Source organism: Zosterops lateralis (genome assembly GCF_965231275.1).
Source record: "Zosterops lateralis genome assembly, chromosome: 26".
NCBI classification, from domain to species: Eukaryota; Metazoa; Chordata; class Aves; order Passeriformes; family Zosteropidae; genus Zosterops; species Zosterops lateralis.
Genome location: NC_139786.1, coordinates 5,734,822 through 5,762,612, shown reverse-complemented (window position 1 = coordinate 5,762,612; position 27,791 = coordinate 5,734,822). Strand labels below are relative to the sequence as shown.

The window sequence follows — 27,791 nt, the reverse complement described above, 5'->3', positions numbered from 1 at the left end:
GAGGGGGTTAATTTGCATAGCGCGTGGCTCATTTGCATAGAGCCGGGCACCGCTCCCGTGTCATTGGTAGGACATGCCGGGGGTCTGATTTGCATAAACGAGGTGACCCCGCCCCGTTTGGTTTGCATGCAACCGGACACCGCCTGCCATCTCATTTGCATAACGTGAGGTGTTGCCCTGAGTTCCCGTCCCCTCCCTTCCCCGATGATTACCTCCTATTTAATTTGCATAGCCCGCCTGAATTTGCATAGATGCGCGAGCGCCGCTCCCCTTTCACCACCGCCCGTCTCATTTGCATGGCGCGCGTGCCCCACTTCCCCTCTCGCCCCGCCCACCGCCCGCCCAATCTCATTTGCATATAGCGCGCGGCTGCCCCGCCCACCCGGTCTCGTTTGCATACAGAGCTCGGCTGCCCCGCCCACCCGGCCTGATTTGCATACAGCGCGCGCCCCCGCGCGCGTGACGCGGGCCCGTTTTCCCGCCCCTCCGCTCCCTTTTCCCGCGTGTCCGCTCCCCCGGGCCCGGGTTCCGTCCCCGCTCCGCCGGGCGCGCGCTCTCTGCCGCTCATTTGCATGCGATTTGCATGCGGCGGGCGCGGAGCGGCGGCGCGGAGCCATGTCGGCGGCGCCGCGGGGCTGCGCCGGGGCCCCGCGGGGCAGGGCCGGAGAGAAGCAGTGCTGTGAGTAATCCCGGCCCCGGGGGGTGGCGAGGGGGAGGATGCGCGGTCCTGTCCCGAAGAAATGAAATAAATCGCGGCAGGGGGAGCAGGCTGCGCGGGGAGAAGCGCGGGTTGCCCCGGAGCTCGCATCCATCCCGCGCGGGACGCGCTCCCCGTCCCCGGCTGTCCCCTCCCGTCCCCGGCTGTCCCCTCCCGTCCCCTCCCGCCGCTGCCCTGTCCCGACCTCCCCGGTGCCGCCTCCGTCCCCATCCCGTGCTTTCCCCCCAAATCCGCCTCTCCACGGCCGTTTGCGGAGCTCGCTCGGGCTGTTTGCTGCCAGAACGTGACCGTTTTGTTAAAAACATCTTTCCTTCGCCCTTGGCGGCTCCTGCCCGGGCGGTAAATGCTTTTAACACTAAAAGCCCCATTAGGCAGTGCTGCTGCCGCTCCGCCTCATTAACAAACAGCGGGGAGAGCACAGAGTGCTCACAGCGGCTCATTAACGGCGAGGACAGAGCCCGAGCCCATCCCGGGATGCGCGGAGGTGCTTTACCCACCGGGACATGGGATGACGCTGGGCTGGCTCTCACTTTATGCTCTGCAGCGCCGCTGATGTTGTTTTGGGGTGGGTTTGGTTGTTTTTGGTTTTTTTTTTGCAGCATGGGCTTCCTACATGACCAACTCCCCGACGCTGATCGTGATGATCGGGCTGCCCGCGCGGGGCAAGACCTACATGTCCAAAAAGCTCACCCGCTACCTCAACTGGATCGGGGTGCCCACCAAAGGTGTGTGGGGACCCCCCTGCCCCGTGCCGGGGCCCCCTGCCAGTGCAATGCCCTCACACTCCCCCCTCCCGTGTGTGCAGTGTTTAATTTAGGGGTGTATCGGCGCGAGGCCGTGAAGTCCTACAAGTCCTACGACTTCTTCAGGCACGACAACAAAGAGGCCATGGAGATCCGCAAGTGAGTCCCTGCCTCGGTGCCTGGATCGGCCCTGCAGGGCTGGGGGCACTGGAGGCTTGGCAGGCTGTGTGTCTGAGGAGCAGAAAATAACCCTGAGTGCCCCTGGAAGGAGGGAGGAACGGCACAGCCTGTGCAGGGATCCTGCCAGGGATGGCCGTGGGAGTCTGGGGCCGGCACAAAGCTCGGGGGCAGTGAGGGTCAGGTCACAGATGGAGGTGCCCCAAAATCTCTGGAGCTCTTAAAACGGTTCAGGGGTGGGAGGGAGGTGTTTGAATCCCTCCCTGCTGGCTCAGCTTTGCTGTGGGAATGCTTTCCATCAGCTGTGACCATCCCTGTTTGTGTCCTGCAGGCGCTGTGCCCTGGTGGCTCTGGAGGATGTGAAGTCTTATCTCCTGGAGGAGAGCGGGCAGATCGCTGTAAGATCCTCTGTAAATGGTTTTACATCAGGGCAGTTCGAAGCTGCCTGGAGTGCTGAGGGACCTAATTTGGGGCTGGGTTTAAAAGTCTAAAGACAAACTTGATCAGTTTGCTTGCTCCTTCCTCATTATCTGCCAGGTGTTTGATGCCACCAACACGACCCGGGAGCGACGGGACCTGATCTTGGATTTTGCCAAGGAAAATGCTTTCAAGGTAGTGCTTTAATTGCATGGTTAATTTGCTGCTCCGAGGGACACTGTGACTCCAGGAGCTCTGGAGCCAGGAGCAGGAGCTCTCGAGTTTTGACTCTGAAATGTGCTTCCCTTGCCTTCTCCCGAGGTGTTTTTCGTGGAGTCTGTGTGTGACGATCCCGAGGTCATCGCTGCCAACATCCTGGTGCGTGCTGCCCTTGCCGTGGGAACTCGGGCCCTCCGTGCAAGGTCACGGGCTGGGGGAGCTCCCGGGGATCTCTGCAGGCGCCTCCCTCTCCCCTTGCACCTGCGGAATAAGCAGCTGGGATTTGCAGGTTTATTAAAAGCCAGAGGCGCCGTTATGTGAGAATGTGGAGCTCAAAAGGAGCCGGGCAGGCAGTTGGGTGACCTTGGAGCGCTGTCCTGGCCGGGGAGGGAGGGCAGAGCTGGAAGCCAGCGGTGTCTGTCAGGGCCAAGCACTTCAGTGCCTCAAGAGTCGCCCTTTGTTTCCTCTGCCAGGAGCAGGTTTTTCCTCAGGGCAGCGTTAAACAATGTGGATTTGTTTCAAAAGGGGGGGAAATAATGTTATTCATCGGTGCTTTTGTTCGGTCTGTTGGGCAGGAGGTGAAAGTTTCCAGCCCGGACTACCCAGAGAGGCACCGGGAGAATGTGATGGACGATTTCCTCAAGAGGATCGAGTGCTACAAGGTCACCTACCAGCCTCTGGACCCGGATGCCAGTGACAAGTAAGATAATCCCTGAGGTCACTTTGTCCTTGGGCACTTGAGCCGCTTTGGGGCTCAGGATGCTCCAACACCTCTGCTCTTCCCAGGTGTGACTGTGTGCAGGTGAATCACAGCTCCCAAGTGAGATGTGAAGGGATTTTTCTCTGTGTGCTACACAATCTCAGGATGGTTTGGGTTGGGAGAGATGTCAGGGTCCATCTCTAAAAGCCATGGCAGGGACATCTCCCACTGTCCCAGGCTGCTCCAGGTCCTGTCCAGCCTGGCCTTGGACACTTCCAGGGATCCAGGGGCGACCAGGGCCTCCCCACCCTCCCAGGGAGGGATTTTTTAGCACAGCAGTTCAGAGCCTGTCCTGCCTTTCCCAGAGGAGGAGCAGCTGGGTGCCACCACCCTCGGGTGCCTCGTTTTTAAAACCAGCCCTGTGGGCGTTCTTATCTTATGTCGACTCCAGAGATCTTTCCTTCATTAAAGTGATCAACGTGGGCCAGCGATTCCTGGTCAACCGAGTGCAGGATTACATCCAGAGTAAAATTGTCTATTACCTGATGAACATCCACGTGCAGCCCCGCACCATCTACCTGTGCCGGCACGGCGAGAGCGAGTACAACCTCGTGGGCAGGATTGGGGGGGACTCTGGTCTGTCCCCCCGGGGGAAGCAGGTACGTGGGGGGCTGTGTCTGTGCCCTGGGAGCTGGGCTCGATCCCTTGGAGGGGCTGCCTGGAGCAGAGAGTAGATGACATTAAGAAAATAAGAGTAAGTGTTTATTTAAGGCCTTCAACAGGCACACCCTGGGCAGGCAGAGCCTCCCAGAGGATACACACAAAATGGACAATGGTCACGAGTTCTTCTGACTGAAATGAGTTTGGTCCATTTGCATATCAGGGGTTAATTCTGCAATTCCAGCTTCAGGTAATGAAGTCACATTCCCCCAGCTCAGCTGCCCCTAATTCACTTTAGTTTGTACTTTTCTGAGGCTGCAGGGTGCCCTTGAGTTCCAGGCCCAGAGGGATTGTTTTGTCTGCCCAAGGTGTGAAGACAGTATAAAGTAGTTAGGCAGTATAAAATAGTTAGGCAGTATAAAATAGTTAGGCAGTATAAAGTAGTTAGACAGTATAAAGTAGTTAGACAATATAAAGTAGTTAGGCAGTATAAAATAGTTAGACAGTATGAAGTAGTGAGACAATATAAAATAGACAGTATAAAATAGTGAGACAATATAAAATAGTAAGATAGTTTAAAGTAATTAAACAGTATAAAATAGTTAGTATGAAGTAGTTAACACTTTATATGGAGTTAAGAGTTGGGCACTAATGCAGTACAGGATTTGGAAGTTAGAAAGGTTAAAAGGCTCTGTGTCCCCACAGCCTCAATGCTCTGAGCAGCTGCAGCCTCCCCTGTCCCCTTGATGCCTCAGGATTTTATATTTTCCATCTATTCCATCTTTTATATTTTCCAGTTATTTGTAATCCTGCAGTTCTTTAGTGTGTAACCCCAAACTCCACACACAGTGTGAGCTGCTGTTCTCTCATTTTGACACAACAATTCCTCTCCAGGCCTGGGAGTCAAGGACACCTCACTGCCTCAGGCCCTGAGAAATTTAAACAAAAGTGAGTTGGGGAGGAGCAAATCTGGGGTAAATTAATTCATTACCTAAAGCTGTAATTGGAAGATTAACCCCCAATATGCAAATAGACCAAACTTATAAAAGTGTGAATACCCATGACCCATTATCCATTTCTGGGGGGCTTTGTCTGCCCAAAATGTACCTGAGGGCCCTTCAATAAATATAAATAAACTGCTTTTTATTTCCTTAATTTGATCTGGGTTGTGTTTTTCAGTAGCCCAAAAAAGCATCACCCCCCCTAACCTCCCCAGCTTTTCTCCCCAGTTCTCCCAGGCTCTGAAGAAGTTCATTGAGGAGCAGGAGATTGTGGACCTGAAGGTGTGGACGAGCCAGCTGAAGAGGACAATCCAGACAGCAGAGTCCCTGGGGGTGCTCTACGAGCAGTGGAAGATCCTCAACGAGATCGATGCTGTGAGTGAGAGGCTGCTTCAAAGACTCAGCTTTTCTAGGTGGGAAATGATGTTTAAACTGAATTAATCACTGTAAACTCAGCAGTGAAAGATCCTCAGTGAGATCGATGCTATGAGTGAGAGGCTGCTTCAAAAACCTCAGCTTTTCTAGGTGGGAAATGATGTTTAAAGCTGAATTAATAATCACCATAAACCCAGCAGTGAAAGATCCTCAATGAGATCAGTGCTGTGAGTGAGAGGCTGCTTCAAAACCTCAGCTTTTCTAGGTGGGAAATGATGTTTAAAGCTGAATTAATCACCATAAACCCGGCTGTTTTCTGTTGATTTATAGCCATGTTTTTTGTATCATGGATTTCAGCCATCCAGGATGAGGTTTGGGGTGGTTTGGTACAGGGCTGAGAGTGTTCAGAGCTGCCAGGTCTTGCTGGGGACATTCCAGCTGGTGTGGAGGAGGAAAATAACACTGAACCTCGCAGACATCTGTCACACCCTCCTGGCTGGGCAAAGGTTGCTGCTCCCACTCTGATTCTCTCAGGAAATTGCAGGGTGGTTGCTGGGGAAGCGAGGGCTCATTTTTCATCCTGGGCAAACACCAGGGATGTCATCCTTCTTGGGTTTGGAGATAAAACCAAAGCGCAGCCTCTTCAAACCGCCCTGGAACCCGCACTGGGGGCAAGGCTGGGTCAGGTGCCACTCCTAAAATTTCCATGCCATAAAGGGAGCCCCTGATCTCAGCCCGTGCTTTTCCTTCCCTCCTTGGCGTGTCGTTGGGCCCTCTGATGAAATGAGGTTTGTGGTGAGCTGTTTTTCCTTCCCTCAGGGGGTCTGTGAAGAAATGACCTATGCAGAAATTGAGGCCAAGTACCCGGATGAGTTTGCCATGAGGGATCAGGAGAAATACCTTTATCGTTATCCTGGAGGCGAGGTGAGGACCCTGGAGAAACAATAATACACAGTGCAGTGAACAAAGACATGTGGGATTGGAATAAAAACTGACTCAATTTCCAGTTATTCTGCCCATATTTGCATGCAAACTGAGAACATTAGGGATCCCCAGTTCCCTTTTGGGGGAAGTGTTTTTTTATTTCCCTCCCCGGGTGTGCAGATGATGCTTTTCAGTCCACTGATTTGGCCACTTGCTGGATGCTGCCCTCAGACACCGAGGGGGTTCTGCCTGAATCCCAGGCCTGAATTGTCACTGAGAAGCCATCTGGGAAACAAAATTATCCCGGGTGTGGCCTGCAGTCATTTCTGGATTTACATCCCACCCTGTTGAAATGAATCATTTACTGTTTTATTTGAGGTTTTTTCCTGACTGCACTAATTGAGTTACCAGGAACCTGAGCCCTCCCACGGTCTGAGGCTTCTAACCCTGAATTTCACTTTCTGCTCTTGGCTTTATTTTGGAGAGGTTTTATTTACTATTTTTACCACCTCACCCAAAACCTCCTCATTTTGCTGCTTTAACTGATATTTCCCTGAAGGTGAGGCTGTAAATTGCCACCTCTGCTTTAACCCTGTGTTTTTACAACCCCTTGGCCAATTCCTGTTTTGGTTTTTCAGTCCTACCAGGACTTGGTGCAGCGCCTGGAGCCGGTAATTATGGAGCTGGAGAGGCAAGGGAACGTCCTGGTTATCTCCCACCAGGCTGTCATGAGGTGCCTCCTGGCTTATTTTCTTGACAAGAGTGCAGGTACAAAAATAAAGGGATGATGCTGGGGCTGGCTCCTCTCCCTGCTTCCCCTCGTGGGGGTTTTGATAATGACTGGGTGGGTTTGGGGGTTTGTTTGGTTTTTTTTTTTTTTTTTTTCTGTTTGCTTCTTTGGTTTTTTTTTGTTTTGGTTTTGGTTTTTTGCTTGGTTTTTTGGTTTGGTATTTTGTTTGGTTTTTTTGGTCTGTTTTTTTTGGTTTTTTTTTTTTTTGTTTGTTTGTTTGTTTTTGTTTTTATTTTTGGGGGATTTTTTTTTGTTTGCTTTTTGTTTGGTTTTTTGTTTGTTTGGAGTACTTTATTTTATTATTTTATTTTTGGTTTTTGGTGGCTTTTTTTCATTTGTTTAGCTTGGCTTGGGTGTTTTTTTTGTTTTTATTTTTAATGAGGGAAGAGCTGTTTAAAAAAGGAGGAAAGGAAAGGTGTCAAGCAGTGCTTTAACCCTTCCACTGCAGCACTGCAAGGAGCTCCCCTCGTGGGGATGTGCTGCTCTTTTTCTGCCCAGATGTCGTTCCTGGAGCTGTTTTCAGCAGCAGCACTTACAGAACATGTAAGGGATTGGTTTGAAATGTAAAGAAAACGTTTCCTGATGAATTAAAGCACCTCAGTGGCCTGGGAGGGTTGTCAGGAGTGCCCCATCCCAGGGAAATGCTGATTTCTTGCACAGCACACACACAGCTGGAAGGTTCCAGTCTGCTGCAAGCTCCAGTGAGTGGCACTAGAGCTTCATAAAACTTCTAATGAAGTTCATAAACTTCTAACAAAGTTCATAAACTTTTAAACCCAGCTCTGAATCAATCTCCTGTGGGCCCGTGGCAGCTGTTGCTGAGGTGTTTTCCCAGCTGTGTGACACTGGAGAGGTTCCCTCTGGCTGGCCCAGTGCTTTGGAAGTGGAAATGATGGGATTGTTTGGGTTGGAAAAACCCTTTGGGAAGGCTGAGCCCAGCCCTGAACCAGCACTGCCAAGTGTTGGAGAGCCCTGGGCCACACGGGGCTCCACTTTCGTTTCCAGCTCCTATATTTTCTTTTTTTTTTCTTTTTGTCTGGGTGCAATCCACAGGCTCTTGCTCCCAGGACAATTTCCATTCAATGTGGGTCGAAGGGACCCTTAAAAGGGTTCAGTCCAGCCCCTCTGTGATGGGGACAGGGGGGCTGTGCCATCCCAGGTGACCCCATAACACTTTTCTCTGTCCCAGATGAGCTGCCCTACCTGCGCTGCCCCCTGCACACCATCCTCAAGCTCACACCTGTTGCCTATGGTAAATAACTGCTTTATTTTCATTTTTAATTTCGATTCCCCTCCTGGTTTGTGTGTGGGGATGTTATGGGCAGGTTTGTGTCCATGTCTGGCAGCACCTGGCTGTGCTTTAGAAGCTTCTGGTAATAAATAAACAGGTTATTTCCTGGTTAACATAACAAAAATTAACCTAGAAAAGGGTTCTGGAGGGTTGGGGGAACAGATGTGGAGGTGCAGGGTCTTCTCCCCTGGCCTCTCTTTTAAACAATTAGATTTTCCCTGTGGGTGTGGCAGGCTGTGCCTCCAAACTTGGGCTGCAGTCAGTTAAAATTGACTTTTCTGTGCCCAAATTGGCTTTTCTGTTCAGCCCAGATAACACAGGGCTGGGCTCTCACACTTCAAACCACCAAGTGGAGTCTAAAATTCTGTTCGTGGGGTGAACTGTGGATTTATGAGCTGTGCTATTGTTTATAAATCAGAAATTTATTCCTGTTCACTTTCCCTGCTGTTTTTTTGTTTTGTTTTGTTTTTTAATAAATGACTCATTTAAACTTCTCTTTCTCTTGGGTGAAGGCTGCAAAGTGGAGACAATCACCCTGAATGTGGAGGCAGTGAACACCCACCGGGACAAGCCCTCCCTGAACTCAGTAAGTTTGGCTGCACCCCTCTGGCTCCACCTTTTCCAAAATTCCCAAAGGTGTTTCCTTTCTGAAACACCTGCTAGAAGTGCCTGGTGCCTTTCAGTGAGCAGAAGGATTCTCTTCAGAAATGACCCCCAGAAGGAGAGTTAGTTCTGGGGTGCATTAGTGCTGCCCAGGCCTGGGGGGGATATTTTGATATTTTTTCAGAGCTGTTGTGGGGAGCAGAATGGGCAAATTTAGGGCACAGATTTTAAACTCCAGGTCTCCTTCTCAGTTTTCCATGCAGTATTTGTTGCTGATGCTTGTTGGTAATTTCAAAAAAGACTTGGCAAAAGGGTTAAAGTGGATTTTTCTCTTTGTCTTGATGAGTTTTCTCGTTCTGAAACCCTCTCTCTGCCATTATTTTAATGATTGATGACCATCCACCTTGTGACCACATCCTAAATCTGGGGGAGCTGCTGATCTTTGAGCTCCTGGATTTTGTAAAATGTCACTTTCCAAAGGGATTTTCAGGGAAAGCCTCAGTGATGCCTCTAATTAATTCCCCCAGTTAGAGAGCACAAACCCGCTCTGCTCTGCTGGAAATCTGAATCCATCTGACTTTAGGTGATTTTGGTACATTTGGGCTTTTTGTTGTATTTTCTGAAGAGCTTTTGGGCTGGGATCTGGTTATTCTTTTGTGCCAGGAGACTGGGGACACTGGGAACCTGCAGCTGTGGCTGGAGGGTTTGTGGAGCTGTCCAGTGCCAAACTGAGGACATTGGGCATGGTTTGTGTGGATCCTCGTGGTTTCCAGCCTGTTCCTGCTCATGGCAGAGGGTTAGGGGATGTTTAAAGGTTCTTCCAACCCAAACCACTCTGGGATTTGTAACTTCTCTCACTTCTCTGTGATCCCTGCATGGAAATCATTGCTGCCCTCTTGGAGGCTGTTTCTGTTCTTTGCTTGGCTCGGGGAACACAGCTGCTTTGGGGCAGAACAAACAGGAAGGAGGGAGAGTTTTCTATTTGCTTATTTCTTTTTTTCCCCCTGAATTGATCGTGCAGAGAGAAAAAAAATAAAAGAACCCAAACCCAAACGGAGCCACCTGTGCAAAACAGAAGTCCCAAAGGGAAGTAAAACTGCTGAAAAATCACTTTCCAGTTGGGTCCAAAATGGATTAAGTTGTTTCCCAAGCTGGGGAAGGCACAGCCCGGCGCGGGGTCGTTCAGGGTGGGGTGCTGGAGGTGATGTGACGTCCCCCTTTTCACCCCTGGTGATTGCCTCTGTGTGGGATCAGCAGGGCCTCCCCAGCAGGCAGAGCCCTGTGAGGATGAGGAGGAACAGCTTTACCCCGCGGGCCAGCGCCGACACCGTAAAGCGCCCGCGGCACCACAGCCTGGGCAGCAAACCCCTGCACCTGCTGGGGCCTCTCCCATCCCTGGAAGCTCGAGGGCCTCTCCCATCCCTGGAAGCTGCAGAAGGGGCTGAGCAGCCACAGCTGGAGGTCACTGTCCAGGTGGTACCTTCCCCCTGCTCCCTGTCCCCACCGTCACCCGTGGTCCTCTCTGAAGCCCAGGATCCTGAGCAGGGGTGTCTGTTTCTGGATGGAAATCATCCAGCCTGGATTGGATTAAGGGAGGAAAAAAAAAAAAACAACCAAAAAAAACAACAAACAAACAAACAAACAAACAAAAAAACCAAAAAAAACCCCAAAAAAAACCAAAAAAAAAAAAAACCCCTCAAAACCAGCCCCAAAACATGAAAATTCCCCCCATCCAACTGGAATTCTGGTGCCAGTCTTCCAGGATCAGGCTCCTCACAGGCAGGTTTCCATCAGTGGCCTTTGGCAGGGGTTTCATTCTGGGTGGGATTTTGCTTCTGGGCTCAAACCTGACTGGAGAAGTTCCTAATGCCCTCTTTGTCCCAATTTTTTCACTGCAGCCAAGTGATGTCCCTGCCTCCCATCACCTCCTGCTGCCACACAAACCTGCCCTGGGCTGACACGAAATTCTGGGGCTGCTTCACTCCTCCCCTCATTTGCTTTTGCTGCTTTTCCTATTTCATTCTCCTTTAAGATGCACTATGAGCCCTGCTGTGCTTCTCTGTTTCCTTTGCAGCCTCCAGAGGGAAATGCTTGCCTCTGAGTCCCACTGCAAGCAGCTTTGGGTGTGCTCTCTTTGGGCTCAGTAAGTGGCATTTCTCTTGATTTGTGTTTCATGGAAAAACCACTCTGGGCAAAGACAAACCCATGGAGCAGGAGGAATCTTGTGCTGGATAAAACTGAGATGTTGAGGGGTATCAGTGGGGGCTGAGCCTGCTGATCCAGGGGCTCCAGCTGGGTTTGCTGGTGCTTGTGCTGGCTGCTGCAGGTTGTGTTTGAACAAACACATCCCTCCATCCCTGGATCAGGACGTGGGATGGCTCCGTGGTGCTGGGCAGGGCAGGGTCCCGCCTGTGTCCCCCGTGCCCAGAACAAGGTGTGGTTGTCACTGTTAGGGACACAAAAGAACCACACACTCACTGGTTGGGTTGAAGTGAGCAAAAAAAGGGCAGTTTATTATGATTTAGGGTTTAAATAGGATTAGGAATTTGGTCGAGGATTGGTAGATGAGAGGAACACCTCTCTGACCCCAGTGGTCAATTCAGAAGTCCATCAGTGAGAAATATGAAAACATTCTACATTGTTTTGAGAAATTCTAGAAGAAATATGTAAACAATCATCAGAAGGCTAAAGATCAGGGCGACATGTGGTGGCCTCGCTGCTTTTGGGGATTTTTCAGGAGTCACTGGATCATGGATTTATCATTAACTTTCACTGCCTGAGTGTGTTCCTGGTGTGTTCCTTTCACTGCCTGAGTGTGTTCCTGAGTGAGGCAGGGGAAGGAGTTTTATCAAAGCTCTCAGTATTTCTCGTGGTTAATTGTCACTGGACATGAAAGAACCACATTCACCCGTCAGGTTGAGAAGTGAACAGAGGAAGTGAAAGTTTATTATGATTTGGGGTTTAAATAGGGGTTTGGACTTTGACCAGCGATTGGGGGATGAGGTTGACACCTCTCTGACCTTACTGGTGAAACCAACCCATTAATTTGTCTTTCCCCCTGGAAAGGAATGCATATTTACAAAATACCAGTCATTGTTTTTGTTACAAGCATAAAAAAGCTCCAGTAGAAATGTGAAACAATCAGAAGGCTGAAAAATCAAAGCCACACAGAGGAAGGGGTTTTATCAAAGCTCTAAGTGTTTGTCGTGGTTAATGTGCCAGATGGTCACTGTTGATGGCTCTTGGGTGGTTCTGGAAGTGTGAGTCCCCATGGAGAAGGTAAATAAAAGTGAGCAGCCCTGAGCAACCAGCCTCCCTCGTTACTCCTGAGCTTCTCCACCTCTCTGAGCTTGTGTAGGCTCAGGCTGTGATGGGAAAACCCTTCAGGGGGGTTGGCAGGAGGATGAGAGTGAAACATGGATGGAAGGGATGAAATAAATGCTCAGGTGGTTCCTGCCATGGAATCCATGGAGCTGGATTCACCTCTCCATGTGCTGAGCTGTCTCCTGCTTTTCCCCCTCCTGCCTTCCTTGCTGTGACCTCCTGTTTCTCTTCCCCCTGCAGAGAATGGCCACTTTAGCAGTGTAGGGGCTCCTGCTCCCCCCTCCGATCCAGCTGGGAATTCCAGAGCCAGGAGGAGATGGAGCAGCTGCCACTGGAGCATCCCTGGAGCCACCCTGGCCACTCCTCGCCTTGAACTGTGATTTTAGAGCCTGTCTGTGTCTTTTCTTTGTCTGTCCCCGGGGCTGGAGAAGGTGGGTTGTGGAGATTTTTTGTTCCAAGCTGCTTTTAGCGCTCCTAAGCCAACGCATCCCTGGGTGTTGAAATAGTGTCCCACGTCTTTGCTCCTGGCCAGGTGCCAAAATTTACCAGAGTGGGAGGACAAAATAATCATGTTTTTACTCCGTGAGGTAGCTTTTCTTTGGAAGAGGCATTTTCAGGCCAAATCCCTGAGCTTTTATTTCTCCATTGCCATTTCCAAGTTATTTCCAAGTCACATCCAAGTTCAAGCTCTTTTTTTTTTTTCTGTTGTTCAGCCATCCAGGGAACTCCAAGCCAGGTTTGACTTTCCCTCCATGGGTGCTGGGTTGAATCCCCCCAGTCTGAGCCAGTTCCTTTGCCCTGGGAATGTTTTTGCTTGGATGTGACAGCCAGGTCAGCACATCCATCCCAGGGGCTGCCTCCTGGGAGGGACAGATGGCAACAAACCCTCCTGGCCCTCTCTGGGAGCAGCACAGCTCCCAGTGCTTCAAATCCCACATCAAACCCTATTTAGCTTCTCATCCCCACCTAAACTTCATCCTCTCACTCATTTTCCCTGCCTTTTAGGGACATTTTATCCATTTAACCCCAAAAAAATGGGAGCATGGCTGGGACCAGCAGGGCTCCTGGCCAGAGTTTGCAGGAAGCACAATGTTTTTATCAGTTTTCTTTATAAAACACCAAATTTTAGGCCCACAACAAGCTTTTAACTTGCCTATGAATAAGCTGTGAATGTTGCCAGTGCTGCCTTTCATCGTTTTTAAGCTGCTGTAGAGTTTAGAGCACAGGTTGTGCAGCTCTGTGTGGCCGTGTCTTAACTTAAACCCTTTCCTTAAATCCCCAAATTCTCAGTTCCCTCCCACAAGTCTTGACCCCAGCTGTTGTTGCAATAAGGGCAGGACCCTCAGGTTGGGTGAAGAAAAGGAAAATTTGGGTGCAGAGCAGGAGGCTGTGCTGGACCTGCTGTTCCCAGGTGACTCCAGGATTTATCTGAGCAATTCTGAGCCCCAGAAGTTGCTTATTTTAAATGTGTAAATAAATGTTGGATATTCCCCACAGCAGGGAAACTCTGCCCTGGCTGTGGAGGAGCTCAACAGCCCCAGAGCTTGAGGCTTACCTGGGCATTTTGAGCTCAGATTTGGTTTTGTTTTAAACACTCCCAGAGCTGTAATTTGATAAAACTGAGATAGAGAGAGGACCAAGACATTAATCTGGACTCTTCAGGATTTCTGAGGAGCAGAAAAATGTGTTGATCTAAAGCAATTGTGCCACAGAAGGGTGAAATTCAGTGGTGAAAAACTGAGTTTTAATTAATTTTCCCCCTTCAGGTCTGGTCTTGAGTTTTCAATGCTTTTATGCTTAGAAATAAACCAGGAAAAAAATTTTAAATGTTGAAGGAGGAGATTTAGAGGCTGTCCATGGCAGTCCTGACACTCCAGAACGCTCTGAACGCACAAACCCGTCCTTGTCAGGCTGCCCTGACCAAACCCCTCCTGCTCTGTGGGAAAAGGAGTGGGAAATGTCCTGTGGGATGTTCACGCACAAAAACACTGGGAGAAACTTGCTGGGGAGTCCATTGTGTTCACATCACTGGGCAGTAAATGATTGTAAGGAGACAAAAACCTCAAAAAAATCTATATTTTTACCTGTTAGGATTTGTGAATGTCGCTGTCAATGTGTTTGGTGGTCGTGACTTCTATTGTTTTGTTTTAAATCCTTGTTGAAAATCAGGTGGGTTTTGCAGTTTAGGTCTCTTTTGGGGTTGTGGGATGGAATTTCCTCCTCCTCTGCAGCATTTGTGCCTCTGCTTTAATTAAAGCTTTTTCCTCCTGCATTTTTAGCCTCGAAATGGTTGTAAGCAAACATGTCAGCAGCAGATTTTGGGAGCAGCTCATTGCCCTGAGGGTCCTGCAGGGACTGGGATGATGCCAGTGGGCACCTCCTGGCAGCTCCCCGTGCCAGGGATTTCCCTGAAACCACCCGATTTCCCTGGCTCTGGGCCTGCAAACACCCCGGGATAAACAAACATTGCACAATGGGGGGTTTTTGAGATGTTTTTGGTGGAAGAGCTCAGCAGCTGCTGGTGCTGTCGTGGGATCAGCGTGGTGGGCTGGGCAGGTGGAGGTGGGTCTGGAGGTGGGTTTGGAGGTTTGGGTGTGAGCCTGGCACCTTCCTGAGCTTTCTTCCAGGACTGGGGGCTTTCTGTGACCCCCTGGCTTTCTGTGCCTCTGTTTCAAGGAGCAGAGCTGGTGGTGGTGGCTGCTGTCACCTTCAGCAGGACCTGCCTGTCCCTGTTTGTCACCACAGAGAAAAAGGAGCACTTGGGATAAAACTAAAACTGCTCCATCTCTGCTGAAAAAAAAAAAAAAACAAACAAACCAAAACCAACAAAACAACAACAAACTGAAAAATGGGGGGAAATACCTGGAAAAATGGAGGGAGAGAGTTAAATCCAGCCTGGCTGGCTGATGTGTGTACACTGCCTGTGACCTCAGAGCTGTCACCAGGTGTCCCCTTCCCGGCAGCTCTGGTGGGTGACAGGGAAGAGCCTGGCCTGGCTGCCAGGGAGCAGCACCAGCATGGCCAGAGCCCCCTGCCCTGGGGGATGTCCCCAAACCTCACCCTGTGCCCTCTGAGGGGCTGTGAGTGAGCAGTGCCAGTGCCACCACGCTGTCCCCTTGATGTCCCCTCACTGTCCCCCTGCTCCTGGGCTCTGTTTGCAGCTCTGTCTGGAGTGTTTGGGGACAGGGTTCTTACCCAGCTGCTTGTGAACTTCCCTGCTCTGCTGCCTTCTATGTGCTTTGGGTTTTATTTTAGGTTTAAAACGCTGCAGTGTCTGTCAGTGGCATGTGTTGTTTGCTCTGTGCACTTGAGCATAAATAATCTGTCAGTGTTTATTTACAATAAAGAGACTTTAAAACCCACACATATCATTTCCTCCGTTTTTTTCCATTGTTTGCTCAAACTCTGCCCCTTGTGCTGTTTTCTGGGGAGGTGAGGAGCCCGGGGGGTCACTGGGATGTGTTTGGAGGAAAAGGGGCTGCAGGGGTGGGCAGGTGTCCTCTGCTTTGGGAATTTGAGTTGAAAATGGGGGACTCAAACCCTGCTGCTGTTCTCTTCCTCTCCTCAGTTTTTAAGGCTGTTTTTTACTGGAGTTCACGATCTCAGGGTTTCTGTGGAACTGAGCTCTAAGGTCCTTTCCAACCAAACCATTCTGGAATTTTCTGTGTTCAGCTCCCAGTGATGCTCGGGGACCTCCTGTGCTGCTTCCCTGGGGTTGGGTGGGGCTGCCTGGAGAAACCCCTTTGGGGGAACTGCCCATGGCTTTGTGGGGTGCGAGGGGGTGGATTTAGGGTGCCCATGCTCTGGGGTGAAGCAGCTCTGCTGAGGACACCCCTCAGTGTGCCCGAGGTCCCAGCAAGGACCATTGCAAACTCTTGGCACCTCCACACATAAAAACCAAACAATTTCAACATCTGGGTTGCATTCAGTTTTCTAGTGTTTTGCTCTGGGGGTGGAATAAACTCTTTCCTGGATGATTTATGGGTAACGGGCCAGCTCTGGTTTCTGCAGAATTGAATCTTCTCTCCGTGGGGCCAGATGTGAGCATGTGAGTGTTATAAAACTCCTCCTTTTCCTCTGTCTGGAGCCCGGGGGGTGGAGGAGAGCAGTCCCTGTTTCATCCTGCAAGTGCTGAACGCTCCAGGGCTTCTCCATCTCCTGCCTCCACACCTCCAGGTAAGACAATTCCCATCCAGGCAGCCCCAAGTGCTGCTCCTGGGCACTGGATTGGAGCTTCTGTGCAGCCCCAGCAGGCACCGAGGGCAGGAAATTAAATCAGATTAAACCTGGAGGTGAGGCAAGGATGGAAAGAAAGGCAGAGGAGTGAAACAGGCACGGGAAGGGTTGGGTTTGGGGTGGGGGGCAGTGAGGGGGACCCTCATCTCCAGGAGGAAAGCAGGCACTGGGAGGTTATGGAATTTTGGGAGGGTTCAGGCTCATGAATGACCCTGAGTAACACAGAGAGGGCTCCTAGAGATCCCCAGGGGTGCCAGGTGAGTGCAAATTGCACTCAAATTCCATTTTGTAAAGCAGTTGGGTTTGACTGACCTGTGAACTTTACAGCTTGACTCAGGTAACATTTGCACAGAACTGATGGAACATTTTGCATAGATACTTCTTCTCCCTGAGGGGAATTCACTGTTAGGGGACTGTTCTGCTGACTCCAGCAGGACTTCATCTGACTGGGAATTAACTTCCAAGAGATTTATTACTACAAATCAAGTGTTTTGCCCCTTAAGTTTCCAGGAAAAAAAAATAATCTCCAGCTCCTTCTCCTCTCCTGTGACTGCAGGAACTTCTCAGGGGTGGAGAGATCAGAGCTGTGCAGACAGTGGAGTATAAACACCCCCAAATCCCCCCCTGCTCTCTTCACAGAGCCTGGCCCAGGAAGGGAGTGTGGTGCCATCTGTGGCATCTCCAGGCAGGAATGAACACGCCAGCCTTGGAGCTGGGCAGGATGAGGAATTGTGCTGCTGCCCTTGGGTCACTCCTCACTGCTGCTCTCGTCGTGACTGTCCACAGTAAGTGAACGAGCCCATCAGGATAAACCAATGTCCCCTGAAGGAAAACCCTCTCCTGGGTTTTGCAAGACTTGGATCCTTCTCTTTTCCTCCTTGCCTTTACCTTTCAAGGGCTCTGTAAATCCCCGTGAGCAGAATCCATCTTCCTTTGCCTTTTTTCCCCCGGGTACAAAACCATTTTAGCTGAAAAAAGTGCAATAATTTATACTAAATGGGGAGAAGAGATGCTCCATCTGGGCTTTGTGTCCAGCTGCTGTATCTGCTGGGTGAGGTGTGAGGAGCAGCACTGGAGGGATGAAACTCCTCCAGATCCAGCCACAGGCTGCTCCTCTCTTTGCTTCTGCCTTTGGGGAGTTTTTGGGGGCACTGAGGGGCTTACCCCTGGAGCTCCTGTGTCACAGTATTGGACACACAAAGGACGAGGCAGACAGCAGAAAGTCAGGCAGGAAAGGTCTATTTTAATATTTCTGACTCCATTTATATGCACTTTTTCCAGAAGGCAAAAGGTTGGCTACACAGGTTTGCCACCTCTTTGACTTCGTAGGTGAACATCACCACCAATCACATTTCTCCTCCCAGAGAAGAAATATATAAACAGAGTAGATAAATTCTAAATACATACATAACTTACATGAAGCTGCGTGAGAATCTCCAGTACAAAACTGCAAACACTCACCAGGCAAGAAGCCTTAGGGCGCCACTCCCGGGGGTGAAGGGGCCGAGCCCGGTGCTTTCCCCGGCGGCCCTGGTGAGGGTCTGTGTGTGTGTCCCCAGGTCACTGCCCCGCCCCGCCGCGCTCGCCGTCCGCAGAGCCCCAGGAGCTCCTGCTGGGCTCCGAGGAGTTCGCCCCGGGCTACAGGCTGGAGTTTGTGTGCCGGCCGGGCTATGCCAGGAAGCCTCGCACCGCCAACTTTCTGCGGTGCGGAGAGAGCGGGGCTTGGCACGGCCCCGCCGAGATCTGTGTCCGTGAGTGTGTCCGGGTGTCCCCGCTCCCCTGGGGGCTGTCCCCGCTCCCCTGGGGCTGTCCCCGCTCCCCTGGGGCTGTCCTCGCTCCCTGGGGGCTGTCCCCGCTCCCCTGGGGCTGTCCCCGCTCCCTGGGGGCTGTCCCCGCTCTCCCCTGGGGGCTGTCCCCGCTCCCTGGGGGCTGTCCCCGCTCCCCTGGGGCTGTCCCCGCTCCCTGGGGGCTGTCCCCGCTCCCCTGGGGCTGTCCCCGCTCTCCTGGGGCTGTCCCCGCTCCCCTGGGGGCTGTCCCCGCTCCCCTGGGGGCTGTCCCCGCTCTCCTGGGGCTGTCCCCGCTCCCCTGGGGGCTGTCCCCGCTCTCCTGGGGCTGTCCCCGCTCCCCTGGGGGCTGTCCCCGCTCCCCTGGGGGCTGTCCCCGCTCTCCTGGGGCTGTCCCCGCTCTCCTGGGGGCTCTCTCCGCTCTCCTGGGGGCTGTCCCCGCTCTCCTGGGGCTGTCCCCGCTCTCCTGGGGGCTCTCTCCGCTCTCCTGGGGGCTGTCCCCGCTCCCCTGGGGGCTGTCCCCGCTCTCCTGGGGCTGTCCCCGCTCCCCTGGGGGCTGTCCCCGCTCCCCTGGGGCTGACCCTGCCCTGGGGCTGGGACAGGGTGATCTTCAGGTCCCTCCCAGCCCAAACCAGCCTGCCACTCTTTTTCCTGGCATTCTGTGGGGTTTGTTTGTGTTTGCTGGTGCTGGCGGCTCCTCCTGGAGCATCCTGGGGATGGTGGCGATGGAGGGAAGCATCGGGTTTGCTCCTCTGGGCTCTGGCAGTGACAGCAGGAGCTGAAATCAGCTCTGGGGCTGGCCGTGCTTCACTGCTGACCACAGGGGTGTCCTTCTGCTCGGGCATTTTGGACTCTGGTCCAGAAAAGGGTTTGAGCTGCAGGGGGAGAATCCTTTAGCTGGGAGGAGACACTGCCACAGGTCACTGCCAGCCCCAGAGGTCACTGCCAGCCCCAGGGGTCACTGCCACAGGTCACTGCCCACCCCAGAGGTCACTGCCAGCCCCAGGGGTCACTGCCAGCCCCACAGGTCACTGCCAACCCCAGGGGTCACTGCCAGCCCCAGGGGTCACTGCCAGCCCCACAGGTCACTGCCACAGGTCACTGCCAGCCCCAGGGGTCACTGCAAACAGCACAGGTCACTGCCAACCTGACGGGTCACTGCAAACCCCAGAGGTCACTGCCAACCCCAGGGGTCACTGCAAACCCCAGAGGTCACTGCCCACCCCAGGGGTCACTGCAAACCCCAGAGGTCACTGCCAACCCCAGAGGGCTCACAGGCAGCTCTGGCCAGCACCACGAATCACAGAATAACCCCGGGCTGGAGGGAAGATCGGAGCTCTCTGATCCATCCCCCGGCTCAGAACTGGGGGACTCTTTGGCTTTCCTGCCAAGGATCTGAGCTGGGGGCTGACTGCAGCCCTGTTCTCCCCAGCCAAGTCGTGCAGCAACCCCGGGGAGCCGGACAATGGCAAACTGGTCCTGCCTGCAGCCTTCACTCTTGGCTCCACAGTCAACTTCACCTGCAACTCTGGGTAAGCCAGAACCCACAGGGCTTCTTCCTCTCAGCCAGGCTCCCAGAATTTGCTTTCCAGTGTTGGTAATTGCAGCCCCTGACTGAAATACCTTTTAAGTTTTCCTTTGGGAGCTTTAGGACTGACTGTGAGTGTTTCAATCTCCTGCTTTGAGACAGTTCTTCCCAAACTTCACCCTCCTGGCTCTTTCCAAACCATTCCCCATGTTTCAGTGTCTTTTTGAAGGAAAGGTGTGAATACCAAGCTCAGAGCTGTAAATGGTTGAGAAAGTATGTGCTTTTCCTTAGAAATGTGTCATTTTTTCTATTTAATTTTGGCAAAAGCCAGTGTGTCCTTGAGAAAATGACACCAATGACCAGTTTCTCATGTGCTGGAATTCTGACAAAGGAGCCCAAACCCTCCTGGTGGTGAGGTGGACACCAGGACTGAGTTTGTGGAGTGATTCCCTCTCCCTGTCTCACACAGGTACAGACTGATTGGACCCTCTGCGATTGAATGTGTGCTTAGAAATGATGCTGTGATGTGGAACAGAGATATTCCCACCTGCCAGGGTAAGCAGAGTTCCCTAATTATCTATTCTTTAATTATCTGGGATGTGGCTGGGGCTGGATAAAGAGGCTGTTGTGTTGCTCTGCTGAGGATTTGGGCATCTCAGTGCACGGTGGAGCCTGGAAAGACATTTGAAATCTTTGTTTCTCTTCCTGCAGAAATGTTCATTCACTCTTTGGGATTGATGCAGCTGCATTTGAGCCTGGGATATCCCAAACTCGCTCGAGGCTGGTGCAGCTCCTCAAGACCTGCTTTTGATTTCTGCCACCTCCTGTTTCCAGCTTTTTCTGACCAGTTCTTTGGTTTAAAACAATTTTTTTTTTTTCCTCATTATGATCTTCCCCTCCTCCCACAGCGATTCCTTGTGAACCCCCTCCAGAAATAGCCAATGGGAAGCACAGTGGGATAAACAAGGAGCATTTTGAGTACGGGGATTCTGTCACCTACCGGTGCCACAGCCCCAGGTGGGGACAGAGACCTTTCTCCCTGGTGGGAGAGGCCTCGATTTTCTGCACAACCCGGGACAACCTGAACGGTGTGTGGAGCAGCCCAGCTCCGGAATGCAAAGGTGAGCTGATCCCACATCCCAGCCCCAGCTCCTGCTCTGCTTTTCCTCCCTTGGAACCTCCTCTCTCCCCCATCCCGCTGGAGTGGAACCACCTCTTGCAGATGGGAGTCCCCAGTTGTGACAGGAATTAGGGTCTCCCCTCATGTCAGCAGGGATGTGGGAGTGGGGTTTTACTATGCTCACAGGGCAGCTGCTGTAAAATAGAACAAAGAATTCCAGACCTGCCCCTCTGTGTTCTTTTTATCTTTGCCTTAAAATCCCCCTGCTGTAACATGGGGCAAGATGTACAAAGCCACCGTGTCACCCTGCTGGGTGTCCTGGCCCTTTCCAGCCCTTTGGGTGACAAAAGGCAATGGGGATTTGTAGCCCTGGTTTCGTGCCTGAGGCGTTTTGGTTTTCTGAAATTCTTTTCCCAGGAAATTTTCTGTAAACAAAAAAAGTGGTTTTGTAGCTGTAAATTTGTTATTCATTCCTTTTCCTAGGAGGGACTTCTTCTTGATGTCCCTCTGGTCTGACCAATGTGATGAAAGAGGTTTGTCTTTGTTTCACCAATCAAATTGGTCTGTGTAGAATAGTATAAAAGGGAGACACATCCCTGTCACCTTGATTCTCCAGCCTTCTGATATTGTTTACGTATTTTCTAGTGGAGTCTCTCATGCATGTAACATGAACAAAGTAGATTTTTTTCATTCCTCTCTGTGATGGACTGGTGGTTTGACCACTGGAGTCAGAGGGGTGTTCTGCTCATCTCCCAATCCTTGATCACATTCCAAATCCTATTTAAACCCCAAATCATAATAAACTTCCCTTCTTTTCCTCACTTCAACCTGACGGTGAGTGTGGCTTCTTTTGTGTCCTTCTGCAACAGAGGAGTCATTTTCAGCCTTGTGAATCTCGCAGTCCGTGTCGTTGTGGTGTAAAACAGAGTCAGGGATATTTTTTCAAAACCCTCACCTCTCCTCTGGAGCCTGACTGCTGATTGTCTGTGTGCTTCCCCCGGTGCAGTGGTGACCTGTGAGCAGCCCAGAGTGGAGAATGGGAAGCTGCTGAGCAGGTACCGGTCCCACTACACCTTTGGGGACACTGTGCTCTTCGAGTGTGACTTTCGCTACAGCCTCAGCAGCAGCACAGCCTCTGCCTGCGTGGACAACAACGTCTGGGAGCCCCCCCTGCCCCTCTGCCAGCGCAGTGAGTGTGCAGGGATAGCCCCTGGGACCCCCCTCCCTGCTCTGAGGGTATCCACTGGGTTGGAAATGATGGGTTGTTACAGCAGTGAAAATCGCTGTGCAGTCCAAAATTGTGGAGTCGTGGGATGGTTTGGGTTGGGAGAGACCGTAAAGCTCATCCCACCCACCCCTGCCATGGGCAGGGACACCTTCCACCATCCCGGGTTGCTCCAAACCCTGTCCAACCTCTCCTTGGACACTTCCAGGGTTGGGACAGCCACAGCTGCTCTGGGCATCACCCTCCCAGGGAAGAATTTCTTCCCAATACCTGATGGAAACCCAACCTCCTTCCTCTTAAAGCCCTTCCCCCTTGTCCTGTCACCCCATGCCCTTGGGAAAAGTCTCTCTCCAGGGAAAAAAAAATTGTATATCATCATCTGTCTCCTTTGCATTCCCCCTTTACCCTTCCTGAACCTGGGTGATTCACTGCCCCTCAGAATGAACGATGTGAGCCCAGGGTTTTTACCCAAATTCCCCACATCCCTGTGATGCACCACTGGCCCTAAACTGGTGTCTCCCCTCCAGGCAGCTGTGATGATCCCCCAGATGTGAGGAATGCTGTGACAGCCAGGCTGGCTGGGAACCTGTTCCCTGTGGACACCGTGGTCACCTACGAGTGCCTGCAGGGCCACCAGTTCAGCATGGGGCAGGCCACCTGGAACATCAGCTGCCTGCAGGGCTTTGTGTGGAGTGAACGCCCACCTCCGTGTCAAAGTGAGTGCCTGGGGCTGACTTGTGGCTGCCAGGATGTGTGAAAGGAGCTGCAGTGGGGTGGGGACTGCCTGGGGGGCAGGGGGATGCCCCAGGGTCTTTGCTGACTCTGGAATTCCTTTGATTTATTCCCCAGCTGCAGAGTTTACTTTGCTTAATTTGCCAGCTCAGTCCCTTGACCCTCTGCAAAACATCCCTTGTGCTCTTGAGGGTACACCACAAACATTCCGCCTCCCCATGAATTCCCAGGGATGCTTTTGGGGCAGATTTAATGTCATGATGTGTCTGTGACCTACAAGACACCCATCCTTGTCTTCACAAGGAATTTCCTGTCACCCACTTGGCTCTGCCATGGTTTCACCTTGAACCTCTGCAAAACATTATCACTGGAGGACATGAAAATAAGGACACTCACCTGTCAGGTTGAGAGAAAGAAAAAGAAGTTTATTTTTGGATTCAGGGTTTATATAGGGTTTGGACTTTGACCAGTGATTGGGGGGATGAGGTTGACACCTCTCCAACCCCACTGGTCAAACCAGCAGTGCATCCATTTGTCCTTCCCCCTGGAAGGAATGTATTATTTATCAAACATCAGTCTTTGTTTATCTTACAATTTGTGAGAAGGCTCCAGTGGAAATGTGAAAACATCAGAAGGATGAAAAATCAGGGCAACAAAACATCCCTTGTGGTCTTGAGGATGCACAACAAACATTCCACCTCACCAGGAAAGCCCAGGGATGCTTTTGGGGCAGATTTAATGTCACAATGTGTCTGTGTCCTACAAGACACTCATCCTTCTCTTCACAAGGAATTTCCTGTCACCCACTTGGCTCTGCCATGGTTTCACCTTGACCCTCTGGAAAACATCCCTTGTGGTCTTGAAGGCTCACCACAAACATTCCACCCCCCCCGGAAAGCCCAGGGATGCTTTTGGGGCAGATTTAATGTCACGATGTGTCTGTGACCTACAAGACACCCACCCTTGTTTTCACAAGGAATTCTGGCTTTACCATGGTTTCACCCTCATTGATGTTTGGTGTTTCCCAGGAATTCCTTGCCCAGATCTACACATCCCAAATGGAAAGCCCTTGCACTCGTGGCTAGTGAAGGAGAGTTATGTGTATGGAGACAGTCTGGAAGTGACGTGCACTGAAGGATTTGTTTTCAAGAGCCGTGGCAGCAGCGGCAGCATCATCCTGAGCTGTGGCAGCGATGGTGCCTGGGATCCAGCAGTGCCAGAGTGCATCCTAGGTGAGACAGGGTGCAGGGATGATCATGACGGGAGCTGTGGAGGATTTTCCCCCACTCCAGGTGGCCCCGGATCTGCTTCTCTGGGGTTAGGCAGCAAAAGATCCAAATGGAGACAGGGCAGGGTTTGGGCAGGGCTGAGCTGGTGTCTGCAGGGGTGCAAGGGTGGCATGTTGGAGGCTTCTGGAGGCTTGGGAGGTTCCTGAGAAGCCCTGGGAGATGTTTACCCAGCTGGAGGGGGATGTGGTTTGTGTTTGGGGCTGCTTTGTTGACACGAGGCTGGGGAGCAGAGGATGTTCCCAAAGCATTTCCCCTGTCAGGAGAAAAATGAGTGTAAATAACTGACACTGCTCCAGCTCCTGACCCAGCACCACAGCAAAATCCACAAAAGCTCAGGGAAAACCTTGCCAGGAGGAAACAGCCTGTTCCACCTCCCAGAGCAACCAGCATTAGAGCATGGACAATTCCCAAAACTGACCCTTTAGGGTTACAGCCTGAGACCCACACCTGGGGATGGTCACTTTTCTGCCCAGGGTTCTGATTTGTTGGCAGCTCTCCTCATAGAAAGCACAACTGGACCTCTCCTTGGGAATACACAACATCCTTTCTTTTCCCTTATTTCTAGAACCACGTTGCCCAAAACCTGACATCCCCCATGGAAAGGAGGTGTATAAAAGAAGGAGTGACTACAAGGTGGGGACCGAGGTGGAGCTGGAGTGTGAGGAGGGCTTTCGCCTTGTGGGCCCTGAGACCATCACCTGTGGGGCTGATCTGAGCTGGGAGCCTGCACTGCCCTTCTGTGACAAAGGTACGTGTGACACGGGGGACAGGAGACCTCCTGCCACCTCTGGGTGATCTGCCTGCAGCACCTGCTCCTGGGGACACGACCTGAGCCAGGTGTCCCCTGCCTGGAGCTGGAATTAGAATTATTAAGGTTGGAAAATGACTCCAACATCATCAGGTCCAGGGTTTGATTGAGTCCCACCGTGGCCCCCAGTGCCACATCCAGGTGTTTCTTGAACACTTCCAGGAGTGGGGAGGCCTCCACTGGAAATATCCTGATATTTCTGGAGCCCTGAGCTGGCGTAAGGGGACGGAATCCAGGCAGCAGCTACTTGAATTTGCCTCACACCCGCCACAAAGTGAACTTTGTGGTGATTTCACAGAAATGCTTTGGTTGTCACCTGAAGGTGACAACTGCACGTGTCTCTCTGTATCAATTCCCTTTATTCCATAGCGTGTGGACCTCCTCCAGAAATCCCCTTTGGGGAGAACTCTGGTGGAATTAGCAAAAGGATCCCTTATGGCACCAAGGTGACCTATAGATGTTTAGAGGGGCTGTCCCTCATCGGGAACGAGTCCATCTACTGCACCTCCCAGGATGGGAAGAACATGGAGTGGAGTGGGCCTGCCCCGGAGTGCAGGGGTGAGTGTGGGGTCAGGGAATGGAACCAGGGTTTAGGGTCAGGGTATGAGGTCAGGGTATGGGGTTAGAGTATGGGAATCAGGGCATGGGGTCAGGTTATGGGATCAGGGTATGGGATCAGAGTATGGGATCAGGGTATGGGATCAGGGTTTGGAACCAGGGTTTAGGGTCAGGGTGTGGGATCAGAGTATGGGGTCAGGTTATGGGGTCAGGGAATGGGATCAGGTATGGGATCAGGGTATGGGAATCAGGGTATGGAATCAAGGTATGGGATCAGGGTTTGGAACCAGGGTTTAGGGTCAGGGAATGGGATCAGGGTATGGGATCAGGGTATGGGGTCAGGGATCAGGGTATGGGATCAGGGTATCAGGCCCTGCTGTGCCCAGAGCCCACTCCCAGCCCTGCTCTGTCCCGCAGCCGTTCGCTGCCCCAGGCCCGTGGTGCAGAGGGGCAGGATGAGCCCACAGACGTTCACCTTTCCCTACGGGCTGCTCCTGCAGTTCTCCTGTGACCCAGGCTTCGGGCTGCGCGGGGCTGCCCAGAGCCAGTGCCGGGCTGATGGCACCTGGGACCCGCCCGTGCCCACCTGCCAGCCAGGTGAGTCAGCACCTTCTGCTGCATCTCCTGTTCCCTGCCCACCTGCCAGCCAGGTGAGATCCATCCAGGGGCTGCTCTGCTGGGTCACAGGTGGAGCTTTCAGGGTGTTTTCTCCTCCATCCTCCATCAAAATTATTTGATTTTTTGTGTGTGTCTCCCCTCCAGTTCGGTGTCCCCAGCTGCCGAAGCAGGAGGACGTTGTGGTTCACTTCAACAAGCTCTTTTATGAGGTGAATGAAACGGTGACCTTCACCTGCAAACGTAATGGGTATCCAGGGACACCCTCCAAAACCACCTGCTCAGCTGATGGCACCTGGAAACCACCACCCGCGTGTGTGAGTACCACCAGCTGCCCCACTTTTCCTCTTTCTTGTCCTGTTTTTCCTATTTCTTGCCCCATTTTTCCTGTTTCTTTCCCTGTTTTTCCTGTTTCTTTCAGTTTTTCCTGTTTCTCTCCCCATTTTCCTTTTTCTTGGCTCATTTTTCCTGTTTTTTGCCCCACTTTTCATGTTTCTTTCCCTGTTTTTTTCCTGTTTCTTTCCCTGTTTCTACTGTTTCTTTCCGTTTTTTCCTGTTTCTCCCCATTTTTCCTGTTTCTCTCCCACTTTTCCTGTCTCTTGCCCCATTTTCCTGTTTCTTGCCCCATTTATGGCCTGGAATAGCTTTGCTCCTGCTCCAGAAGGGCAGTTGCTTTGTCATTCCGCCCTGGAGTCTCACTCTGCCTTTGTTTTGGTTCTTAAAGAAGAAACCTGATGTGTGTGAGAGGATTCTTCAAAACAAAGCAGCTTTCCAGTGTGGGATTCCCCTGCCAGATCTGAAAACCCTTCTGGAAGTCCAGAAACTCTACCTGGAGATCCAGAAGCTTGAAAAGGAGCTAAAAATCACCCCCAACAGCTGACTGGTGGCACTGGGGTTGTAAGAACCATCCTCTGTGTGTTGGATCACGATGCTGACTGAGGATTTTTTATGACTTTGTGCTGATGCTGAAGTAGCCAGGACAAAATTTACCAGTTTGTCCACAGATCTGGTCACATAAGGAGCCAAAGTGACTCGTGAGTCAGTTTTTAGGGCTCACCAGGCTGAGTTTGCAGATCACTTTATGCCTTTTCAAGCTTCACATTTAGCTCTGTTTGCCACACTGGCAGGGCACAGTTAGGAGGGAACTGAGTGGAAAGTGAATTTTGGGGATGCAAAGGGGCATGAACGTGGTGAGAGCCACTCACCTCCAGCTGCTGCACCTCTCCAGTCCATCCCAGTGCTGCCCAGCTCACCACACTGCACTCATTGGTGGGAACAACACCTTCACTGCCTAATTACTTTGCTTGTGACCAAGAAAAGCTCAAAGCCTCTGTCCCAGCAAAGCAAAAATTGCAGATTTCCTTCCCAAGCAGCATGGATGGGTCCATGGCAGTGCCACATCTCTGTGGACAAAATGACAGTGTACAGGAAGAAATGGTGGGTTTTTAAATTGTTTTTTTCTGTAACATCCAGTGAAGGGGAAGAGCTGTGTGGGCCACGTGTGATGGGATCAGAGATTATAATAAACCTGCAATTGGAATGACAGCTCTGCCTGGGTTTTAATGATCTGTCCTGTCTCTAGTAAAGGGAAATATTTACATAACACCTGTATGAAGTGTATATAATATATAAAGTAATATTAAAATATATAAATATTATAAATATATATATTTTGTATTTAATTCATTTAATTATATAATTATATATATTATATATAACACATATTATATATTCAATTCTATATATTTAATATATTTATATTAATATTTACTTTATATATAAACTATATAAATAATATACTAATATATTGTATTATATCATTAATATAATATAATAGACTATATGAATATATATTTTATATAATACATATAATATATATTGTATAAACTATAATATAATATAATATAATATAATATAATATAATATAATATAATATAATGTAATATAACTTTAT

General features: G+C 51.1%; 2 protein-coding genes across 7 annotated transcripts; both read left to right on the top strand.

Annotated features, from left to right (window-relative positions):
- Window positions 1-615: 615 nt before the first annotated feature.
- PFKFB2 (6-phosphofructo-2-kinase/fructose-2,6-biphosphatase 2) lies at window positions 616-15,162 on the top strand (the record flags this gene model as incomplete). 3 transcript variants are annotated; one of them, XM_083878447.1, is made up of 16 exons in its annotated part: window positions 616-679; window positions 1,318-1,443; window positions 1,524-1,620; window positions 1,970-2,036; window positions 2,176-2,250; window positions 2,377-2,433; window positions 2,850-2,974; window positions 3,426-3,633; window positions 4,864-5,010; window positions 5,830-5,934; window positions 6,573-6,702; window positions 7,914-7,976; window positions 8,528-8,601; window positions 9,876-10,091; window positions 10,693-10,761; window positions 12,183-15,162. In XM_083878447.1, the coding sequence occupies 15 exons, from the start codon at window positions 616-618 to the stop codon at window positions 10,717-10,719; spliced, it is 1,581 nt and encodes a 526-aa protein (XP_083734573.1). In that variant the 3' UTR covers window positions 10,720-10,761; window positions 12,183-15,162. The 3 variants fall into 3 exon arrangements, with proteins under 3 accessions (XP_083734573.1, XP_083734574.1, XP_083734572.1); XM_083878448.1 differs by lacking the exons at window positions 9,876-10,091; window positions 10,693-10,761; XM_083878446.1 differs by lacking the exons at window positions 10,693-10,761; window positions 12,183-15,162 and having other exon boundaries at window positions 9,876-10,617.
- Window positions 15,163-15,892: 730 nt separating this feature from the next.
- Window positions 15,893-27,447, top strand: LOC310919301 (complement component receptor 1-like protein). 4 transcript variants are annotated; one of them, XM_083878604.1, is made up of 14 exons: window positions 15,893-15,990; window positions 16,818-16,963; window positions 17,738-17,929; window positions 19,395-19,494; window positions 19,960-20,045; window positions 20,399-20,611; window positions 21,617-21,799; window positions 22,363-22,551; window positions 23,596-23,799; window positions 24,422-24,604; window positions 25,034-25,222; window positions 25,640-25,819; window positions 25,985-26,154; window positions 26,565-27,447. In XM_083878604.1, exons 1-14 carry the CDS (start codon window positions 15,923-15,925, stop codon window positions 26,715-26,717), a joined length of 2,256 nt encoding a protein of 751 aa, XP_083734730.1. In that variant the 5' UTR covers window positions 15,893-15,922; the 3' UTR covers window positions 26,718-27,447. The 4 variants fall into 4 exon arrangements, with proteins under 4 accessions (XP_083734730.1, XP_083734729.1, XP_083734732.1 ...); XM_083878603.1 differs by having other exon boundaries at window positions 26,562-27,447; XM_083878605.1 differs by lacking the exon at window positions 15,893-15,990 and adding an exon at window positions 16,006-16,118 and having other exon boundaries at window positions 26,562-27,447.
- Window positions 27,448-27,791: the final 344 nt, after the last annotated feature.

What these genes read in the sequence shown, in the direction of transcription:
- LOC310919301 (XM_083878603.1), top strand. Translation starts at nt 15,923, where the DNA reads ATGGGTAACGGGCCAGCTCTGGTTTCTGCAGAATTGAATCTTCTCTCC. An exon ending in CCCCGCCGAGATCTGTGTCC is followed by an intron (nt 17,930 to 19,394) that starts GTGAGTGTGTCC and finishes TGTTCTCCCCAG; the next exon opens with CCAAGTCGTGCAGCAACCCC. An exon ending in ACGCCCACCTCCGTGTCAAA is followed by an intron (nt 22,552 to 23,595) that starts GTGAGTGCCTGG and finishes GGTGTTTCCCAG; the next exon opens with GAATTCCTTGCCCAGATCTA.